We start from the raw sequence: 23,910 nt of genomic DNA, 5'->3' as shown, positions 1-23,910 counted from the left end.
ATGAAACACTTTTCTGTGGTTTTATGTTCCTCCTTGATACAATTTGAATCACGCCCATCTTGTCATGTGTTTGGCGTTGCTCATATCTTTTTCACCGTTTGCCACCGTTCGTTGTTTGTGTGTGTGTGTTTGTGTGTGTGTGTGTGTGTGTCACACTACTATCTACAGCGAGCCTAGCCCCGCCCCCGTCTGTCAGGCTTGTCTGGAGAAAACGTACACAAGTTCCCCAGGCGGACGGGGTCACAGAAAATCGGTGACCTTTGGCGGCGTGACCGAGATCGGACAGCCAGTAGGCTCGTTCGCACTAAGCGAAGGGTCAGGGTGGGAGTTGCTAAGACGACTCCTCTCCAAGGCGACGGTCGCCGTGCCGACCATTGGCCTGGGCTCCCTGCTCGCAGAGCGGGAACGCAGGTACAACATGCAAACATGGCCGCTTGCATTGGTTTGCACTCAGGAAGAAGTTGTTTGTGCCATCTGCTTCTTTCATATAGACTCATTAACGTGCTCGTTAGCGTTTTTTAATTGAGGATTGCAACCTTCCGCATTGTTTGCTTGTGCTTTTTGGTAGAGCTAAAGAGATACATGCATGATTCATGTATGGCAGCTGGGAAAAGACTATTGCAGTTTTTTGTATAACTACTAGGGGTACATTGTAATAATATACAAAAAAAAAACAATAATTATGTGTGTAAAATAATAATAATAATAATAATAATAAGATATAGTAAACCCCAGCTCCACCAAAGGCCAACCTTGAATGACAACATATGTTGCTCCAAAACCTGTATGGACCTTTCAGCATTAATGGTGCCTTCACAGATGTGTAAGTTACCCATGTTTTGGGCACTAATACACCCCCATACCATCACAGATGCTGGCTTATGAACTTGAGCCTATAACAATCCGAATGTTTATTTTCCTCTTTGTTCCGGAGAACACCACAACCTCTCTTTCCAAATATAATTTGAAATGTGGACTCGTCAGACCACAGAACACTTTTCCACTTTGCATCAATCCATCTTAGATGAGCTCGGGCCCAGCCAAGCCGGCGGCGTTTCAGGATATTGTTGATAAATGGGTTTGGCTTTGCATAGTAGAGTTTTAACTTGCACTTACAGATGTAGCGACCAACCGTAGATACTGACAGTGGTTTTCTGAAGTGTTCCTGAGCCCATGTGGTGATATCCTTTACACACTGATGTCGGTTTTTGATGCAGTACCGCCTGAGGGATTAAAAGTGAGTAATATCATCGCTTACGTGCAGTGATTTCTCCAGATTGTCTGAACTTTTTGATAATTTTACGGACCTGACCTAAATTCCTTGCAATAGCTCGTTGAGAAATGTTGTTCTAAAACTGTTCGACAATTTCCTTACAAAGTGGTGATTCTCACCACATCCTCGTTTGTGAATTACTTAGCATTTTATGGAAGCTGCTTTTTTACCCAATTATGGCACCCAACTGTTCCCAATTAGCCTGCATACCTGTGGGATGTTCCATATAAGTGTTTGATGAGCATTCCTCAACTTTATCAGTATTGACAACTTCTTTGTCACGTGTGGCTGGCATCAAATTCTAAAGTTAATGATTATTTGCAACAAAAAAAATGTTTATCAGTTTGAACATCAAATATGTTGTCTTTGTAGCATATTCAACTGAATATGGGTTGAAAAGGATTTGCAAATCTTTGTATTCCGTTTATATTTACATCCAACACAATTTCTCAACTCATATGGAAACGGGGTTTGTAATAAAGAAAAATGAGAGAAAAATCTACACCTTTGACTGGATCTGCACCAAAATTAACTGCCACCACATCTTTCTTTACATTCTTGCAAGCAGAAAAGGGCAAATGAAAACAAGAGCTGGGGTAATAATGACAAATCCAATAATAATAATCAGTTACTTAAATTTAAAAAAGTTAGCATGCTAACATGCTAACAATTAGTATGTATGAAGTAACAGAATATTTGACTCTGAGGAGACTACCTGCAAAAATAGCTAAAAAGCTAACGTTTGTTAGTGTGTGTCAAGTAAAAACATAGTATCTCTGAATGCTATATAAAGCTTATTGTTCTTTAGTTTGTAAACTGGAAAGTTCCCCGTTCACCAAACCACATTTATTTAGAAGTGTGATCACTACAATCCACTGCACAGCTCGTAAATGAGAATTTGATGGAGGTGTTTATTGTTGTCAGCTTACATTTACACACATATGCAAAAACATCCATGGCCTGTGATTACATTTCTCATGCATGCAGATTATTATTCTGGGTCATCAGTTGCAATATTTCATCGTTATCCCTAATTGAAAATACAAACAATGCAAACTTCTTGATTTGGACTCCATTTGAAAATCAATATAATAGAGTCATGATTATTTTTAGCCATACTGCAGATTTGATAACATACTAATTAGTTGCTGCGGAATCTCCTGCTAATTTTTATTTTGGATTTCTGGACTGTTAAAACGAAGCTGGCAGTTGTGTTTTTGTTATCCATAAGTGCAACAAGCTGTAACACACAAATAACGCACATTATTATTATTATCATTATCATCATCAGTAAATAATTGTTCAAGTATGGAAGATGTTTTTAAAGTTACCTTGTTTAAAACCGCAACCACTTCTGTGTCATTCAACGTATAAGAGGACTGGACTCTTGTCTCAATTATGGCCAAAACTGTGAATAACAATTATGGAAATATGACCATATTTTGACACAACAGGAAGTTGCTAACATAAAATATACTTACTTCCCTCTGATGGAAAATGTGGCGGCGTCACAGTGGCTGCCATACAGTGAAAGGATATATTTAACATACAGCACATCAAGCTAAAATTGACATTGCATTTAGTAAGAAATATGGAGATTTGACCGTATTTAAGACACAAAAGTAAGTAAACAGAAAACAAGCTTACCATATTTTTCGACCTATAGGGCCCACTTGAAAATTATTTCATTTTCTCAAAAATGACCAGTGACCTTATTATCTGGTTATTATTATTACTATCTGACCTTATGGTCCAAAAAATGTGGTACTTGAAGGTGGAGATGTCACAGTGGCTGACATACAGGGAAAGGATATATTTAATGCACTGTACATCAAGCTAAAATGTACATTGCATTTTATTATAAATATGAAAATGTCACCATATGTTGACACAAAAGGAAGTTAACAGAAAATATACCTATACCATATTTTTCGGACTCTAAGGCGCTCTTTAAAATACTTTCATTTTTACAAAAATCAACAGTGGCCTTATAAACTGGTGCGCTTTATGGATGAATATAACCCCGAATAGACCCATTCATCAACAGTGTGCCTTACTATCTGTTGCGCCTTATAATCTGAAAAATGTAATGTGTCACTTACAGGGAAATTATGTATTTAATACACAGTACATCAAGCTAAAATGTACTTAGATTTTTTGTGGAAATATGAAAATGTGACCATATTTTAACACAAAAGGAAGTTAACAGAAAATATACCTACCATAATTTTCGGACTCTAAGGCGCACTATAAAATAATTTCATTTTCACAAAAATCAACAGGGTCTTTAGAATCTGGTGCGCCTTATGTGTGAAAATATACCCGAATAGACCCATTTATCGACAGTGCACCTTATAATCTGCTGCGCCTTATGATATAAAAATGTGTGATGCAACACATAATGGGACATTTTATATTTAATACACAGTACATCAAGCTAAAATGTGCATAGCATTTTATTACAAATATGAAAATGTCACCATATTTTGACACAAAAAGAAGTTAACAGTAACTATACCTACCATATTTTTCGGACTCTAAGGCGCACTTAAAAATACTTTCATTTTCACAAAAATCAACAGTTGCCTTATTGTCTGGTGTGCCTTATGTATGAAAATAAACCCGACTAGACCCGTTCATAGACCGCACCCCTTACAATCCGGTGCGCCGTATGGTCTGAAAAATGCGGTATTTGACAGAAAAGGTGGAGATGTCACAGTGGATGACATACAGGGAAATGATATATTTAATGCACCGTACATCAAGCTAAAATTTACATTGCATTTGATCATGAATATGAAAATGTGACCATATTTTGACACAAAAGAAATGTAACAGTAAATATACCTACTATTTTGTTCGGACTCTAAGGCGCACTTTAAAATACTTTCATTTTCACAAAAATCAACAGTTGCCTTATAATCTGTTGCGCCTTATGATCTGAAAAATGTGATGAGTCACATACAGGGAAATTGTGTATTTAATACACAGTAGATCAAGCTAAAATGTACATTGTATTTTATAACAAATACAAAAAATTGACCATATTTTAACACAATAGAAAGTTAACAGAAAATATACTTACTTCCATTGGGTGGTAAAGGTGGAAACATCACAATGGCTGACAGAGTGAAAGGATATATTTAATGCACAGTACATCAAGCTAAAATTTACAATGCATTTCATAAGAAATATTAAAAAAATGATCATATTTTGACACAAAAGGACGTTACAGAACATATAATTACCGTATTTATCGGACTATAAGGTGCACTTAAAATCCTTTCATTTTCTCAAAAATCGACAGCATGCCTTTTAATACAGTACGCCTTATGGTCCGAAAAATGCGGTATTTGATGCAAAAGACATACAGTGAAAGGATATATTCAATGCACAGAACATCAAGCTAAAATTTAGATTGCATTTTAAAAGAAATATGAAAATTTTACGCTATTTTGGCACAAAAGTTTACAGAAAATACACCGTAAATTTCAGACATTAACCTGCTACTTTTTTCCTACACTTTGAACCCTGCGACTTGTAAGACAAAGCGGCTAATTTATAGATTTTTCTTTGCTGCGGCTGTAATAAAATATAATTAAATTTAAAAAACAAGCCAAAACACTTATAGGGTGTTTTATTGTTCTTGCTTATGTTTGCTCACTGCAGGTCCTGCAGTGTCCTTCCATTTAATTATTATTATTTTTTTAACAGAAACAGTTCAGTCTTTTAGCCGTCCATAGCGTTCCTATACATATGAAATATTCACTCATCGCTCCAAGCAATGTTTCAAAGTTTTACAATATAACTACAACTGTTTCTAGTCACTAAACCGTCCCATGTGTACTGTCTATAAGAGTGTCTTCACGTATATTAGTACCTGCTATCATAATGTAATGACGCTAGCATCGTTAGCATTTGCTATTATGCTAACACGTTTACTATTCCCCGCGTGAGTATTATTAATTTACAATGGAATTCTTTTTGTATTGTTTCAGTTTCACAAATTCCTCAAAACGCTCACCAAAACGTCACGGTGGAGTTATTGAGTCTGTTTAGCTGTTTGAAGATCTAGCTTGACGATGACCTCTGTTTTGTTTTAATCAGCCATTTTACTGCCGTGTTACAGGCACCGTTTGGAAATAATTAAGGTATGTGAATAAAAATTTACTGTATAAATAAATAATTTGCAACGTATATATATATATATATACATGCTGCTTATAAAAAAAAAAATTATTCTAAAATTTTGTGTGTGCGGTTTTAAATCAAGGTTCCCTCTATAGTCTGGAACATACAGTACTCACTTTCTGTTGATGCAACAGTGGTAGGCGGCACAGTGGCTGACAGGGAAAGGATATATTTATTGCAGATTACATCAAGCTAACATTGCATTTCATACCATGTTGTTGAAGAATGCAAATGGCAGCAAAGGCCACATTTTACTCACTTGTCCCAGCGGTCTGTGCCGCACATGAGGTCAAAGCCGCAGCAAACAGGAGCGCCAGCAGCATGTTGGACAAAAAGTGTCAAATCTGCAGCGGGAAAAGTCTTCTGCTCTCATGCAGCTTTTCTACGAAAGTGTGCTCTCTACCAGGAAGAGAAACTTCACTTATGTGCAAGGTGTGTATTGTGTTGGCTGAAGCATGTCCTTAGTCCTCAGTGCATACTAGGTTACCAAGCAACAATAGGGTTGGATTTTTTATGGAAAAATATTGCCACTTTGTTCCTTTTTTGTAGAAAGCAATGCCTAATTGATACGCAGTATCAAACGACACTAAACAAATACTAACTCACAAGTATTGAAAAGTTGGAAAAGACTTATGCGCACGTATGGTTGAGGAGAATATACTTTTTAAAGGGGAACATTATCACCAGACCTATGTAAGCGTCAATATATACCTTGATGTTGCTGAAAAAAGACCATTTATTTTTTTAACCGATTTCCGAACTCTAAATGGGTGAATTTTAGCGAATTAAAAGCCTTTCTATTATTCGCTCTCAGAGCGATGACGTCACCTAGGTAGTCAGTCCGCCATTTTCTCAAACACATTACAAACATCGAGTCTAATCAGCTCTGTTATTTTCCGTTTTTTCGACTGTTTTCCGTACCTTGGAGACAAGACATCATGCCTCGTCGATGTGTTGTCGGAGGGTGTAACAACACAATCAGGGACGGATTCAAGTTGATTTACGTGGAGTGTGCTTCGATTAGCACAACATGCTAATCGATGCTAACATGCTATTTAGGCTAGCTGTATGTACATTTGTAGCTATATTTGCATCCAGCCTTTCTCTCCATCCACATTTAATGCCAAACAAACACTTACCAATCAACGGATTTAAGTTGCTCCAGTGTCAGAAGATGCAAAAGTCCCGATCGTTTGGTCTGCACATTTTACCGGCGATGCTAAGGCAGACATGGCACAGAGATGTATGGACATCCTGCGACATTCAGTCGAAGGCGATCGCCGAATAGCGTCAATAGCTATTCGCTCAATAGCTTCAGTTTCTTCTTCAATTTCGTTTTCGCTATCTGCCTCCATACTCCAACCATCCGTTTCAATACATGCGTAATCTGTTGAATCGCTTAAACCGCTGAAATCCGAGTCTGAATCCGAGCTAATGTCGCTAGATCTTGCTGTGCTATCCGCCATGTTGGCATCACTAAATGACGTCACAGGAAAATGGACGATGGATTTAAAGATAGCGAAAATCAGGCACTTTCAAGCCTTTTTTCTGGATATTCCATGATGGATAACATTTTGAAGAAAACTTTGAAAAATAAAATAAGCCGCTGGGAACTGATTTTTATTGGTTTTAACCCTTCTGAAATTGTGATAATGTTCCCCTTTAATGTCGGAATATGTATTTTATAATATCAATCAGTAATTCAGTTATGGGAAATCTCCTACTGTTGCAAAACCCACAGTACTGTCGTGTATAAAGAGAATATGGCCAACTCGGTTTCAGGGCGATCTATTCAATGATTCGTCAAAAAGAACTCACGTGACTACAGGGCGCCGTGACTGCTACTGACTTTGAGCTGATGCTAAGTGTTTGCGGCGCTTCCTTGTTAGTTTTTCGAAGTGTAAAAATGACCTGGAGCTGCTCCACCCGCGTGAAATAGACGGATATTGAAAGAGTAAAATAAACCACATTTTGGTTGTGATAATAGATGAGAAAATGAACTGGGAATCTCGTAAAAAATATACAACAAAGCGGCAAGAAATATGTCAATACCATCCATCCATTCATCTTCTTCTGCTTACCCAGGTCGCGGGGGCAGCAGCCTAAGCAGGGAAGCCCAGACTTCCCTCTCCCCTACCACTTTGTCCAGCTCCTCCCGGGGGATCCTAAGGCGTTCCCAGGCCAGCTGGGAGACATAGTCTTCCCAACGTGTCCTGGGTCTTCCCTGTGGCCTCCCACCGGTCGGACGTGTCCTAAACACCTCCTTAGGGAGGTGTTCGGGTGGCATCCTGACCAGATGCCCGAACCACCTCATCTGGCTTCCTCTCGATGTGGAGGAGCAGCGGCTTTACTTTGAGTTCCTCCCGGATGACAGAGCTTCTCACCCTATCTCTAAGGGAGAGCCCCGCCACCCGGCTGAGGAAACTCTCTTGATCCGTGATCTTGTCCTTTCGGTCATAACCCAAAGCTCATGACCATAGGTGAGGATGGGAACGTAGATCGACCAGTAAATTGAGAGCTTTGCCTTCCGGCTCAGCTCCTTCTTCACCACAACGGATCGATACAGTGTCTGCATTACTAAAGACGCCGCACCAATCCTCTTGTCGTGCTCACGGTCCACTTTTCTCTCACTCGTGAACAAGACTCTGAGGTACTTGAACTCCTCCAACTCCTGTCAATACAGAATAAAGCCAAATAAAACTCACTCCATATTCTCTACTGCTCGCCAGTGTTACCATATCTGAGTTATTGTGCAGAACTAAGGGGAAATAAGTACAAAATACACTTAATCACTTAGTATGTTACAAGAAAGAAAGATCAGTTAGAGAGATACATATTGAGTGATACATACAGGGATTATGAATACATTGTAGGCAAACAGCACGGTTCACATACAGTCGTGGTCAAAAGTTTACATACACGTGTAAAGAACATAATGTCATGGCTGTCTTGAGTTTCCAATAATTTCTACAACTCTTATTTTTTTGTGATGGAGTGATTGGAGCACATACTTGTTGGTCACAAAAAGCATTCGTTAAGTTTAGTTCTTTTATGAATTTATTATGGGTCTACTGAAAATGTGAGTAAATCTGCTGGGTCAAAAGTATACATACAGCAATGTTAATATTTGGTTCCATGTCCCTTGGCAAGTTTCACTGCAATAAGGCACTTTTGGTAGCCATCCACAAGTTTCTGGCAAGCTTCTGGTTGAATTGTTGATCCCTGCAGACTGTATTGATCTATATTGATATATAATGTATATATTGTGTTTTTTTATGTTGATTTAATAATTAAAAAAAAATATATATTTTTTTTTTCTTTTTTTTTTTAATTCTTGTGCCGCGGCCCGGTTGTTGCGGACCACTAGTTTAGTTGGCCATACTCTCTTTATACACCACTGTGCTGTCCATTTGATGGTTGCACCTCCTAGTGGTTAATTGATGCAACACTACTTCCTGTTGTCCTTCAGGGTTTGCTTTGCATTACAGTAACTATAAACATGTCAATATTTTTACAAATCAATAATAGTTGTTTTTTTTCAATTAGATTATAACATTTGGCAGGAATGATCAGTCAACACATTCCCTGTATGTTCCTGTAATGGCCCCAGATTCCAGCTTTGACCAGAATCATTGTTCTTTTTGGAGCACATTCACATAGTGTCAGTGTTTAGTTGTGTGTTTGAACTGGACAGTAGATCCCTGCATATTTGTGGTTTGCCATTCCCTCCTCTGCATATTCATGGAATTCTTTTCTCTGCTTTAAACCGCAAATACCGGTAATCCGTTTTTTTTAAATGGTATCTTAAATAGAAAGGGGGCACTGTCTCCCAAGTCATTCGACTCAACATTTTAGAGCAGGTAGATGCTTTGACCAAAATGTGATGGGCAACGAGTCAGTATAATTTTTGGTAAAAAGAACTGGCAGCTCGGTTGCCAGAAATGTACTTTTAAAATGAAGTAGTACCATTTTTCCATTTACGGTAAAAACTACTTTATTTAATGTTAAAAACAAAACAAAACACACTGGCAGCTGAGTTGCCATAATTTTACTGTAAAAATACAAGTGGTATATTTTTTCATTTACAGTAATGCACTGTCAAAACAACGACTGTAAAACATACGGCAAAAAACCAACAGCTTAGTAGCCCTTTTTTAACTGATAACAAAAGCGGTATGTTTTTTCCATTAATGGTATTGTACTGTAAAAACAACAGTTGCAGATATTACAATAGCTCAGTCACCATATTTTACAATAAAAATAACAGTGGTATACTTTTTCAATTTTTTTTTACAGTAATTGCACAACAAATACGATGACCGAAGATTTTACAAAAAAAAAAAACTGGATGTTCAGTCGCCAACATTTTACTGTAAAAATAAAAGTGGCACTGTTTTCCCATTTCGCAGTAATGCACTGTAAAAACAACAGCCATATATTTTACCGCAAGCTCAGTCGCTGGAATTTTCTTATCACAGTAACGCTGTAAAAACGAGTATGGATTTTACGGTAAAAAAATAAATCAGCTAAGTCGCCAGAAATTTACCAATAAGTATGAGATTGGTACCATTTTCCTTTTGACATTCATTTGCTGTAAAACGATAATAAAATAAAATAGCAGCTCTATCGGCAGAATTTTACCGTTAAAAATAACAGTGGAGCCATTTTTCTATATACATTAACGCACTGTAAAAACGACTGTAGATTTTACGGTAAAAAACAAACAAACTGGCAGCTCAGTCACCATATTTCTACCATAAAAATAACAGGGGTATTGTTTTCCCATTTACAGTAATGCACTGTAAAAACAATTTTTAAGTAAAAAAAACTAGCAGCTAAGTCTCTATAATTTTACCATTAAATATAACAGTGTTAACATTTTTGATTTGCAGTAATGCACTGTATAAACACCAGCCATATATTTTACAGTAAAAAAATTGGCAGCTGAGTTGCCAAAATATTACCATTAAAAATAACCATGGAACCCTTTTTTTATTTACAATAATGCAATGTAAATGCAAATCGTCAATTTTAGGGTACATTTTTTTTACCGTAGAGTCTACAGATGGTTATTGTTTTTCGTGTGTGTAAAACTCAATTAGAAATGCATATTATGAGGTTTAGAGCAATGGTGTCCAAACAACGGCCGACGGGCCATGTGCGGCTTGCTGGCGTCTTCAATTTGGCCCGTCAATCGTCATAAGTTTAATAAGGAATCTGGCCGCATGGAGATTTCAATTCCTTTTTAAAAATAAATTTTAATGCTGTTGGTGTGTGGCCGTCTTGTGGACCACATGAGTAATTCAGTAATTCATGCTATCAATATAACCATATGTAGCTTATACGACTAAACGCAAACAACCTTCCCCAGTCATGGTGCAAAAAAAACAACAAAAAAAACCCACAAAATGCCAACAGACATAGTCACACACAACACAATCTAACACAGGGGTCACCAACGCGTTGCCCGCGGCCACCAGGTCACCCCTAAGGACCAGATGAGTCGCACGCTGGCCTGTTCTAAAAATAGATCAAATAGCAGCACTTACCAGTGACCTGCCTCTTTTTTTTTAATTGTATTTATTTACTAGCAAGCTGGTCTCGCTTTGCTTGACATTTTTAATTCTAAGAGAGACAAAATTCAAATAGAATTTGAATATCTAAGAAAATATTTTAATGACTTGGTCTTCACTTGTTTAAATAAATGTATTTATTTTTTTACTTTGCGTCTTATAACTTTTAGAAAGACAATTTTAGAGAAAAAATACAACCTTAAAAATTATTTTAGGATTTTTAAACACATATACCTTTTTACCTTTTAAATTCCTTCCTCTTCTTTCCTGACAATTTAAATCAATGTTCAAGTATTTTTTTTCTTTATTATTGTAAAGAATAATAAATACATTTTAAATTAATTCTTCATTTTAGCTTCTGTTTTTTTTGCCGGAGAATATTTGTAAAATATTTCTTCAAACTTATGATTAAAATTCAAAAGAAGTATTCTGGCAAATCTAGAAAATCTGTAGAATCAAATTAAAATCTTATTTCAAAGTCTTTTGAATTTCTTTTAAAATTTTTGTTCTTGAAAATCTCGAAGAAATAATGATTTTTCTTTGTTAGAAATATAGTTTGGTCCAATGTGTTATATATTCTAACAAAGTGCAGATTGGATTTTAATGTATTTAAAACATGTCATCAAAATTCTAAAATTAATCTTAATTAGGAAAAAATACTAATGCTGTTCCATAAATACTTATTTTAATTTTTTTCAAAAAGATTCGAATTAGCTTTCTTTTCTCTTCATTTTTTTCGGTTGAATTATGAATTTTAAAGAGTCGAAATTGGAGATAAACTATGTTTCAAAATTTTATTTTCAATTTTTTCGTGTTTTCTCTCTTTTAAACCGTTCAATTAAGTGTTTTTTTCATCATTTATTCTCTACAAAAAATCTTCTGTAAAAGGAAAAAAAATGTATGACGGAATCACAGACAGAAATACCCATTTATATATATATATATATATATATATATATATATATATATAGATTTATTTACTAAAGGTAAATGAAGCAAATTCACTGTTTCTGGCAATTTATTTAAGTGTGTATCAAACTGGTAGCCCTTCGCATTAATCAGTACCCAAGAAGTAGCTCTTGGTTTCAAAAAGGTTGGTGACCCCTGATCTAACACAATCTAAAACGTCCATGCCCAAAAAAAAAATCTGAATTACACCCATTTAAATCCATTACAAAGCATAATGGGGAAAAATACAAAACACTATTTCCACACTTATCCACGTTTGGCGCATTTTAGCTGTTAGATATTTCTGATTGATTACAAAACTTTAAAGAGGTTGTCACAGAAATAAACAAGGTAGGAGTCCAATTTTCACATACTCTTAATATCCAATTATATTTATTTAATTTGTACACCGAAAAGCAGTAAAAAAAAAATGGATGGATGGATGGATGGACAGGCTTTTGGCCACATTTTTTAGCCCAATGTGGCCCTGTGGGCAAAACGTCTGGACAGTCGACACCCCTGGTTCAGAGCATCAATAATAATAATTTTTAGGGTGTTATTTGCGAGGGTTTTGCATTTGCGGGAGGTTTTGGAGCATAGGCCCTGTGAATAGCGGGGCTCTACAGTGCAGTGTCCGCCTTGGCCAGTTAGAGCTTTATGTGATGCCCTCACAGCCTCACTGATGGAGGGCCACCCTGTGAAACGACATCCAACCTTTCACCTGGGGCTCCAGAGGCTCCTTGCTCTCCTGCTGAGCTGGACGCCTGTCTGGAGAAGAGGATGAAGGAGGAGCAGGAGGAGGAGGAGAATGAGGAAGAGAGGACGCCAGATGTTCGTAAAGATGACATGATGGCGAGAAGAACGGGAGTTTTCCACAAGCAAAGTACGTCGGCGGCATCTTACAACCACTTCCTGCCTCTGCCGGCCTCCAAGCGCTGCCCCCGAGGCGAGGTGGGCTATGCAGAAGTGGACTGGATGAAGAACGGCAACGTCAGGTGGGATGTTTGGACTGACTAACAAGCTTGGCGTGGCGTGAATTCCAACATCTCATTGGAGCTTTTGTCACAGAGGAGCGAGGGATGCAGGCAGGGATGAGATTGCAAATGTAACAGAGAAGCAGGACCATGTTGATGATGATGATGAAAACGAGCCTGTGCCTGTCCTGGAGAAGGATGACATGATGGCTCGTAGGACCGCAGCCTTCCATAAATCAAATTTGGCCTTCAGGCAGTTCCTGCCAATGCCAGGGGCGCTTAAATACAACGCCACCACTCACGCTCCTGCGGTGAAGCAAGCCAATCTCGCTGAGAAGGTGGCGAGCGAGAGGTACGCCCCGGTGGATGGTTTGTGTTTACTGCAACTAACAAAGCATGGAGGAGCTTGCAAAGAAGCGCTAACAGCGAGCGATCATATACTGCAGTGGTTCATGCTATGAATGTAACCATATGTAGCTTATTTGACTAAATGCAAACAACCTTCCCTAGTCATGGTGCAAAAAAAAACCAACAACACAAAATGCCAACAGACATAGTCGTACACAACACAATCTAACACAATGAAACCGTCCATGACCCATAAAAAAATCTGAATTAAACCCATTTAAATCCATTACAAAGCATGATGGGGAAAGATACAAAGCACAATTTCCACACTTATTCATGTTTGGCACATTTTAGCTGTTAGATATTTTTGATTGATTACAAAACTTTAAGGAGGTTGTCACAGAAATAAACAAGGTCGGAGTCCAATTTTCACATACTCTTAATATCCAATTGGTGGGGCAGGGGGTTAATTTAAATTTTTTATTTTTTTTCTTTGTCATGAAAAAGGGAGTTTTTTGTGTGTTGGTGCATTAATTGTAAGTGTATCATGTGTTTTTTTTATGTTGATTTGATGAAAAAAAAAAAAAAATTACAAAAAAAAAAATTAATAAAAAATGCTTCTGCGGCCCGTTACCAATCGAGCCACGGTCGATGGTTGGGGACCGCTGATATACTGGACACTACATTATGTACAACTGCACAATCCAAATTCAAGAATTTGAAATTTCAGCGCAAATGTGACGACGGGACAAAACGGCTGTTGTGTTCGTGTTTGGGTGTTTCTATGACTGTGGCACCTGTTAGGCTGCACCTGCATTTTGTCATGTCTTTTTGATCGTGTCTTGCTTGGCTATGTTCTGTTGACCTTTGGACTCTTTAAGTTCCTGTTTTTTTCACTCCCTTGTTTTGTCGCCATGGTTAAAGGGGAACATTATCACAATTTCAGAAGGGTTAAAACCAATAAAAATCAGTTCCCAGTGGCTTATTTTATTTTTCGAAGTTTTTTTCAAAATTTTACCCATCACGCAATATCCCGAAAAAGTGCTTCAAAGTGCCTGATTTTCACCATCGCTATATCCACCCGTTCATTTTCCTGTGACGTCACTGCGTGATGCCAATACAAACAAACATGGCGGATAGAACAAAAAGATATCGCGACTTTAACTCGGATTCAGACTCGGATTTCAGGGGTTTAAGCGATTCAACAGATTACGCATGTATTGAAACGGATGGTTGGAGTGTGAAGGCAGATAGCGAAAACGAAATTGAAGAAGAAACTGAATCTATTGAGCCAAATCGAGACAGACAGCGGCAACGAGGACGAATTCGGCGATCGCCTTCTAACCATCAATTGCATCTTTTGACCACTGGTGCAACTTGAATTTGTCGATTAGTATGTGTTTGTTTCGCAATAAATGTGGGTGGAGGGAAAGGCTGGATGCAAATATAGCTACAAATGAGGCATAATGATGCAATATGTACATACAGCTAGCCTAAATTGCATGTTAGCATCGATTAGCATGCCGTGACCATTGATATGTCTGATTAGCACACTCCACGTAACTCAACTTGAATCCGTCCCTGTTCGTGTTGTTACACCTTCCGACAACACACAATAATGTCTCCAAGGTACGGAAAACAGTCAAAAAAACGGAAAATAACAATAATTATAAGGCATTAAGCAATAATAAAAAATTGCTTCCTGTTGTGACGTCACGGGTGAAAGGTCATCGCTCCGACAGCGAACAATTGAAAGTCGTTTCAGTTCGGAAATCGGTTAAAAAAACATATGGTCTTTTTTCTGCAACAGCAAGGTATGTATTGACGCTTACATAGGTCTGGTAATAATGTTCCCCTTTAATCATTGTGTTTACCTGTCTCTGATTAGTGCTCGCCCGCTCACCTGCTTCCCGAGCACTAATGAGAGGCAGTATTTAAGCTTGTCTTTGCCAGTCAGTCGCCCTGGCGTCATTGTGTCATAATGGGGGGTTAGTGGGGGGGTAGCAGCTTGCTGCGGGGTCGTTCTCCCACGAAAGCAGACGGACTACTTGGGACATGGCGTGCGGGTATAAACATGATTTAATCTTTAATTTAGAAAAGGTGAAAATAAAAAGGCGCACAAGGCTAAAGCACAACTTGATGAAGGAAACAAAACTAACAGACTAAACTTTGGACTTGAAACAAAAAAACACTTACTGTGGCTTGACGATAGCAGCGTGGACTTTGGCATGCAAAACTGGCATGAAGAGAACACAATGACGCCCTGGCGACTGACTGGCAAAGACGAGCTTAAATACTGCCCCTGATTAATGCTCGGGAAGCAGGTGAGCGGGCGAGCACTAATCAGAGACAGGTGAACACAATGATTAACCTTGGCGACAAAACAAGGGAGTGAAAAAAAACAGGAACTTAAAGAGTCCAAAGGTCAACATAACATAGCCAAACAAGACGTGATCAAAAAGACATGACACATTTATCGGCACCTGAGAGTTAAAGATAATGTACATCTTGTATGTTGCTATATTGATGAGAAAAGTCAGCTGTGGTTGCTATTTCACGCTTCTGATTGGCCAAATTACACAAAACATGCGGACAGTTGTTTTTTAAATCCCACTGGTTTTGATAGTGTGTTTTTTTTTAACAAATTTGTGTGGTTTTATCATACATCCGTGTTCTGTGTCAATAAGGCAAAATTCTTATATGAGTTTAGGGGTTCCTAACCCTTTTTTTTTTTATCACTGGGCCCAACTTTTCCACTACAGAGATTAAGATAAAGATTAGTTTATTTCAAAGGGGACAATGCAATTTCAGAAAACAAATAACTACACATGGTTAAAAAAGCCAGAATTAACCAGAAGGCCAGTTTTCATTTGTAGTCTCCTGACCATGATGCAGTAAAATTACAATTTCAAAGAAAAAAAAAAGAAAAAGAGAGAAAAAGGAAAAAAGCACACAGTCCATACGATATAATAAAAAATAAAATGCAACGTCACAACATAACATTTACCATAGCATCAACACAGGCTCAAATTTTAGTGATGGCAGCTGTAGGTGTTGATAAACCACATTTTGTATTTTTTTGTGAAGGCCTTGTATGTTGTGACCAGTTTAACCTCCTCAGGTACTGAGTCCCACACATTTGCACTCCTTACTGAGCAGGCCGACTTACTGAAATTACTGAATAAAACAGTCACCTCTGACAAAGCCTCGAGTGACACGCTCACGGCTGTTTCTTTGGCTGATGAACTCTGCCAGAGGATCTGGAGCCAATTCATGCAGTACTGTATAGGTCACTTTTAAGTCTGCAATTGTGTGAAGACTGTCCCAGTTTAAAATACTGTATTTATTTTTTGTCCTGTCCAGCTTCTCAGGCAAATCATATCGTTGATGTAGATGCCCATATCAGCTGTTCAGATACAAAAGTGAAGTGTAGGATACTTCTCTTGTTGCCTTATTTGTATTTATCCATCCATCCATCCATCATCTTCCGCTTATCCGAGGTCGGGTCGCGGGGGCAGCAGCCTAAGCAGGGAAGCCCAGACTTCCCTATCTCCAGCCACTTCGTCTAGCTCTTCCCGGGGGATCCCGAGGCGTTCCCAGGCCAGCCGGGAGACATAGTCTTTCCAACGTGTCCTGGGTCTTCCCCGTGGCCTCCTACCAGCTGGACGTGCCCTAAACACATCCCTAGGGAGGCGTTCGGGTGGCATCCTGACCAGATGCCCGAACCACCTCATCTGGCTCCTCTCGATGTGGAGGAGCAGCGGCTTTACGTTGAGCTCCTCCCGGATGGCAGAGCTTCTCACCCTATCTCTAAGGGAGAGCCCCGCCACCCGGCGGAGGAAACTCATTTCGGCCGCTTGTACCCGTGATCTTATCCTTTCGGTCATGACCCAAAGCTCATGACCATAGGTGAGGATGGGAACGTAGATCGACCGGTAAATTGAGAGCTTTGCCTTCCGGCTCAGCTCCTTCTTCACCACAACGGATCGATACAACGTCCGCATTACTGAAGACGCCGCACCGATCCGCCTGTCGATCTCACGATCCACTCTTCCCCCACTCGTGAACAAGACTCCTAGGTACTTGAACTCCTCCACTTGGGGCAGGGTCTCCTCCCCAACCCGGAGATGGCACTCCACCCTTTTCCGGGCGAGAACCATGGACTCGGACTTGGAGGTGCTGATTCTCATTCCGGTCGCTTCACACTCGGCTGCGAACCGATCCAGTGAGAGCTGAAGATCCCGGCCAGATGAAGCCGTCAGGACTACATCATCTGCAAAAAGTAGAGACCTAATCCCGTGGCCACCAAACCGGAACCCCTCAACGCCTTAGCTGCGCCTAGAAATTCTGTCCATAAAAGTTATGAACAGAATCGGTGACAAAGGACAGCCTTGGCGGAGTCCAACCCTCACTGGAAACGTGTCCGACTTACTGCCAGCAATGCGGACCAAGCTCTGACACTGATCATACGGGGAGCGGACTGCCACAATAAGACATTCTGATACCCCATACTCTCTGAGCACTCCCCACAGGACTTCCCGAGGGACACGGTCGAATGCCTTCTCCAAGTCCACAAAGCACATGTAGACTGGTTGGGCAAACTCCCATGCACCCTCAAGAACCCTGCCGAGAGTATAGAGCTGGTCCACAGTTCCACGACCAGGACGAAAACCACACTGTTCCTCCTGAATCCGAGGTTCGATTATCCGGCGTAGCCTCCTCTCCAGTACACCTGAATAAACCTTACCGGGAAGGCTGAGGAGTGTGATCCCACGATAGTTGGAACACACCCTCCGGTCCCCCTTCTTAAAGAGAGGGACCACCACCCCGGTCTGCCAATCCAGAGGTACCGCCCCCGATGTCCACGCAATGCTGCAGAGTCTTGTCAACCAAGACAGCCCCACAGCATCCAGAGCCTTAAGGAACTCCGGGCGGATCTCATCCACCCCTGGGGCCTTGCCACCAAGGAGCTTTTTAACTACCTCAGCGACCTCAGCCCCAGAAATAGGAGAGTCCACTACAGATTCCCCAGGCACCGCTTCCTCAAAGGAAGACGTGTTGGTGGGATTGAGGAGGTCTTCGAAGTATTCCCTCCACCGATCCACAACATCCGCAGTCGAAGTCAGCAGAACACCATCCGCACCATACACGGTGTTGATAGTGCACTTCCTGAGGCGCCGTATGGTGGTCCAGAATCGCTTCGAAGCCGTCCGGAAGTCGTTTTCCATGGCTTCCCCGAACTCTTCCCATGTCCGAGTTTTTGCCTCCGCGACCGCTAAAGCTGCACACCGCTTGGCCCGTCGGTACCCGTCCACTGCCTCCGGAGTCCTATGAGCCAAAAGAACCCGATAGGACTCCTTCTTCAGCTTGACGGCATCCCTCACTGCTGGTGTCCACCAACGGGTTCTGGGATTACCGCCACGACAGGCACCAACAACCTTGCGGCCACAGCTCCAATCAGCCGCCTCGACAATAGAGGTTCGGAACATGGTCCACTCGGACTCAATGTCCCGCACCTCCCTTGTGACATGTTCAAAGTTCTCCCGGAGGTGTGAATTGAAACTCTCTCTGACAGGAGACTCTGCCAGACGTTCCCAGCAGACCCTCACAATGCGCTTGGGGCTGCCAGGTCTGTCCGGCATCCTCCCCCACCATCGCAGCCAACTCACCACCAGGTGGTGATCGGTAGAAAGCTCCGCCCCTCTCTTCACCCGAGTGTCCAAAACATAAGGCCGCAAATCCGATGACACAACTACAAAGTAATTTCTGTCATCAGAACAAAAAAAGGTTGCAAATTGTTATATTGGGCTTGCAATGACCAATTTAAGCCGCTAGAGGGTAGTAGAACAGCTATCTCATGCCTCAACCTGCCTCCTTTTGGTTATTTAATGTAACTCCAGCCTACTTGTTTTTTTTGAAGGCCTACTGAAATGAGATTTTCTTATTTAAACGGGGATAGCAGGTCCATTCTATGTGTCTTACTTGATCATTTCACGATATTGCCATATTTTTGCTGAAAGGATTTAGTAGAGAACATCCACGATAAAGTTCGCAACTTTTGGTGTTGATAAAAAAGCCTTGCCTTTACCGGAAGTCGCAGACAATGACATCACGAGGGTGAGGGCTCCTCACATTGTTTATAATGTGAGGCTCCAGCGGCAAGAGCTATTCGGACAGAGAAAACGACAATTTCCCCATCAATTTGAGCGAGGATGAAAGATTTGCTCCAACCCGGCTGCACCAAATGATAATAAAAATAAGTTTAATAAAGTTATTTGTATTTAACTTTATTAAACTTATTTTTATTATCATTTGGTGCAGCCGGGTTGGAGCAAGAGGGGATAGAAAGAGAAAAAAAAGGAAGATAGAGGGGGAAATTGTGGGGACAAGAGGGGGATTAGACAGATAGACAAAAACAACAACAGCAAACACAACAATAACAACAACAACAATAGAGCAACACCAGCAAATACGATATGTACAAATATGATGGTAAAAGTGACAGCAAAGAAGAAGTTAGCGAAATAAACAGTAATACAGAAATGACAATGAGCATTATTAATACTGTTTATTTTTAGAATGGCACAGTGATGATAGTGCTTAGGTGTTTTTTATTCATAACATTAATTGCTTGTTTGTACAAGATTTCCAATGTTTTTTGTTTTTTTTAACTTTGACCAGCCTGAAACCAGAGTGGCCCAAGGTCGTCTTAAATATTAAAACTGAAACTTTAATTTTATTTTAATTGTATTCAGTAATTATATCTAACCTACTTACAGTTTACAAACTTGTCAAATGATATAAAACCATGTGTTGATTACATATATTAATATTTATTTGTCATGCAAACCTTAGGCTTAGGTCTGGCTGATTAGAAAAAACAAGTATCAGGACTCCTCTTCCTCTTATCCAGGAGATCGCAAAAAGCAGCTGCCTGACCAGGGCTCAGAAAATCTCTAGAGACTCCTTAGCAGAACCTCCAGATTCTGAAACAGCTTCTTCCCTCAGGCCGTAAGACTCTTGAACGCATCATAATAATCCCCTCAATTCCCCCCGCAAAATAGATTAACTTGCTGGAATATAAAAGACAATATAACATACATCCATAAACGTGGATGCATATGCAATAGTGCAATATATTTATCTGTACAGTAATTTGTTTATTTATATCTGCACCTTATTGCTTTTTTATCCTGCAGAACCTCCAGGTTCTGAAACATCTTCTTCCCTCAGGCCGTAAGACTCTTGAACGCATCATAATAATCCCCTCAATTCCCCCCAAAACGGATTAACTTGCTAAAATATAAAAGACAATATAACATACATCCATAAACGTGGATACATATGCAATAGTGCAATATATTTATCTGTACAGTAATTTATTTATTTATATCAGCACCTCATTGCTTTTTTATCCTGCACTACCATGAGCTAATGCAACAAAATATTGTTCTTATTTGTACTGTAAAGTTCAAATTTGAATGACAATAAAAAGGAAGTTTAAGTCTAATATACTGCATAAGAAGGGACCCAAAAATAACAGTCTAAAAAATTATTAAAATAAAATTATGTTTTACTAAAAAAATTTATAAAATTTGGGTGCATATTACATTTTTTTACCCCTTTAGTCATAGCTTTAGTGCTCAAGAAACTTTTCTATGACTTTAACTCCAGACTTTGAGTTTGTCATTACTGCCACAAGTGGTGAACAAGTGTATTACCACTGCGATCCATAGCTGAGAAAGCGATATTCCTTAGCGGCCCTCTAGGAGGCGCTCGCTGGTTCAGAAGCACTACTGTAGTTTGTTATGTGCAGGTGTGCTTAATGTTTGTCTGTAGCCTGATTTGCATTTATCTTGCCGGGCGTCATCCTGGATTTGGTTGCATTTTTTTTTTTACCCGAAGCCTGGTGGTCACTCCTCGGCTCCACTGTCTCAGCAGCGGCGTCGGCATGGTGACCCAACGTCAGACTCCGCCCCCTGAACCCTGTCCCAAGAAGTGCATTGGGCTGGAGGAGAAAAAAGTGGACCCTTTTAAAGCCCCTGCTTCCCTGTCCTCTCCATCCCTCCGCTCGGAGGCTGTCCTCGCGCCTTGTAGGGAGGCGGAGTTAGGAAGTAAGGTGGCGAGGGCTGAGGAAAGGATGGAAGAGAGCAAAAAGGATGACGCGCCAAGAAAGAAAGCCTTCTGGGTGGAGGATGATGATCTGCCACCAATAATGTGAGACGTCGACATTTTGCTGCATGCGTCTTTACTTCCTTTCATCCTCTCTTTGAATGGAAAAAAACAGTTTTTACAGTATTTCTCGCCGACGTTACGCCTCCCGCAGCCTGGTCGCCATCCCTCTTGTTCACTTTATTTTCTTCTTCCAGGGTGAACCGGCGAGTTGCTTTAATGTCTGAGGACGCCGAGTAAGTTTGTTGACGTGGCTCTGCATGCTAACAATAACTACCGTATTTCCTTGAATTGCCGCCGGGGCGCTAATTAATTCAAAACCTCTTCTCACTCCTGCGCTTACCAAAGGCATGCGGTAAAAGTAAGCATGCGCTAATTATTTTAAAACTTTTTCTCACTCCGGCACTTACCAAAGGCATGCAGTAAAAATTTGAGTGTGATGTAAGCTTGGACCTTAAATCCTCCTTCTTCCCTATATGTGATTTCAAATTACCGGTATTGAAATCAGCCTCCTCTATTTTGAAAATGATGACAGGCGAAGTGTCACTTGTGACGTCACGAGTTTGACCAGGCGGTAATACTAAGCATGCGCTGATTATTTTGCGAAGCGAGTTTGAGTTTTTTAATTCAAGGCAGGCGAATACTGTATGCCCTGCGGCAATTCAAGGAAATATGGTATGTGCACTTCAGCAACGAGTGGAACCTCTAAAGTCGAACACCGTCCCGCTTCCAAAAGATCTTTCTCATAGAAGTTAGCGGAATGATCTGTTCCAGTGTCAACATCTTCATGAACTGCCAAGATCATTTAAAAGTTTTTTTTTTTAATTCTTAAATGGGAACTGCACTTTCTTTGAAATGTTGTTTATCATTCACAATCCTTACGTAAGACAAGAACACATGTTTTTTGATGGATTCTTTAGTCAGCTAATTCCACCAATAAAGTGCTCTAAAAAAAATATCCCAAAACCTCCATGGGGAAGACTTGCGTTTCCAGGTTCTTCGGACCACCAGTCACTGACATGACAGGCTTTTCTAGGATTACAACAATGTTTTATTTTCAACAATGTGCCAAGTCTTTTAGTGCTTTTCAGCAACTGTCTTTCGGTCGGTCTCGCTCTCGCTCGTGCTCGTGCGCCACCACCCCCCTTCTGTTTCTTGGCTGTTAGGACCTGATCAAGGAGGTGAACCCAGGATGCAGAAACAAGAGACAAGGTAGAATTACAAAAGGGGAAAAATTTAATAAGTCCAAAAACGTGTAACAAAAGGCGATGGGGCAGAAGTGCACACCATGAATAAACAAACAAAAACAGGTTCCTCAGTGGTTGGCAGGGGAAAAGGCCAGGGCACACTGAGCACAGCAAAAAGTCCAACACAGAATAATTTTTACCTCAGGGAGGCTAGCAAGCAAACACAAAGAGGTGAGAGATTACAGGACTAAGGAGGGACAACATACCAGGGCTGACAGAGGGAAGCAGGCGCATGCACGTGGGAGGTGCAGGAGACAATAACCGGCAGGACCCAGCTGTCGGTGACGAGCTTAAATACTCCTAGGTAGAGATTTGTTGCAGTTGTGCCTCGCTGGGGACTAATCAACTGAAGAAAACAGACACCATAAAAGAGAAGGCTGGGAAATGACAAAACACAACATGGGCTGCTGCTTTTAACAGAGCAACAGGTGATTAGATAAACACGCCCAGGTGAGCCATGTATGCACCTGTCGCTGATCTCGAAGCCGGTTTGACCATTGAATTTTTGTCATTTCCCAACCAATATTCTACAACACAAATATAACGTTGAAACACCATGCTTTTTGACAACATTTATTCAATGCTGCTGCTCAGTGGCCTTTTGGTTAGAGTGTCCGCCCTGAGATCGGTAGGTCGAGAGTTCAAACCCGGGCCGAAAGACTATAAAAATGGGACCCATTACCTCCCTGCTTGGCACTCAGCATCAAAGGTTGGAATTGGGGGTTAAATCACCAAAAATTATTCCCGGGCGCGGGCACCGCTGCTGCTCACTGTTCCCCTCACCTCCCAGGGGGTGATCAAGGGTGATGGGTCAAATGCATAGACTAATTTCGCCACATCTAGTGTGTGTGGTACTTTAACTTTAACTTTAACTACGCTATTGTATTTTAATGTTTGTCATTATGGTGGCACTTGAAGAGCTAAGTGTTTTTTTTTCAGGTGGTACTTGGTAAAAAAAAAAGTTGGAGAACCACTCTTGTAGAGTTTTTTTAAAAAGACATCAGGAGGTTGCCTACAGCCACATGACCCATGTGTGACGGTGGTTAGAACCCTGATTCTATTTTACATTTCCTTTATTTCCCTCCCCAACTTTTAGTTGAATTCCACATTTCTCACCACCCCAAAGGTGTTCGACTTTGGAGATTTCCACTGTATTTCCACGGCGAGCCTGCTTCACTCTCAAG

The 23,910-nt window shown here is 40.3% G+C and overlaps 1 protein-coding gene across 8 annotated transcripts in view; it reads left to right on the top strand.

The window, feature by feature from the left end:
* Positions 1–23,910, top strand: part of limch1a (LIM and calponin homology domains 1a) — a 105,452-nt gene that overhangs the window by 54,545 nt on the left and 26,997 nt on the right. For 4 of the 8 annotated variants that reach the window (XM_061912494.1, XM_061912485.1, XM_061912458.1 and 1 more), the window contains exons 13-17: positions 169–411; positions 12,660–12,980; positions 13,054–13,311; positions 21,213–21,524; positions 21,677–21,715. In XM_061912494.1, coding sequence (XP_061768478.1) covers positions 169–411; positions 12,660–12,980; positions 13,054–13,311; positions 21,213–21,524; positions 21,677–21,715 — 1,173 coding nt within the window. The remainder of the gene's footprint in view (positions 1–168; positions 412–12,659; positions 12,981–13,053; positions 13,312–21,212; positions 21,525–21,676; positions 21,716–23,910) is intronic. The other 4 variants (XM_061912504.1, XM_061912512.1, XM_061912474.1 and 1 more) reach the window with 3 other exon arrangements.

Source organism: Nerophis ophidion, linkage group LG01, assembly GCF_033978795.1.
Source record: "Nerophis ophidion isolate RoL-2023_Sa linkage group LG01, RoL_Noph_v1.0, whole genome shotgun sequence".
Taxonomy (NCBI): domain Eukaryota; kingdom Metazoa; phylum Chordata; class Actinopteri; order Syngnathiformes; family Syngnathidae; genus Nerophis; species Nerophis ophidion.
The sequence above is the reverse complement of the archived record's forward strand: the minus strand, read 5'-3'. Positions and strand labels throughout refer to the sequence as shown.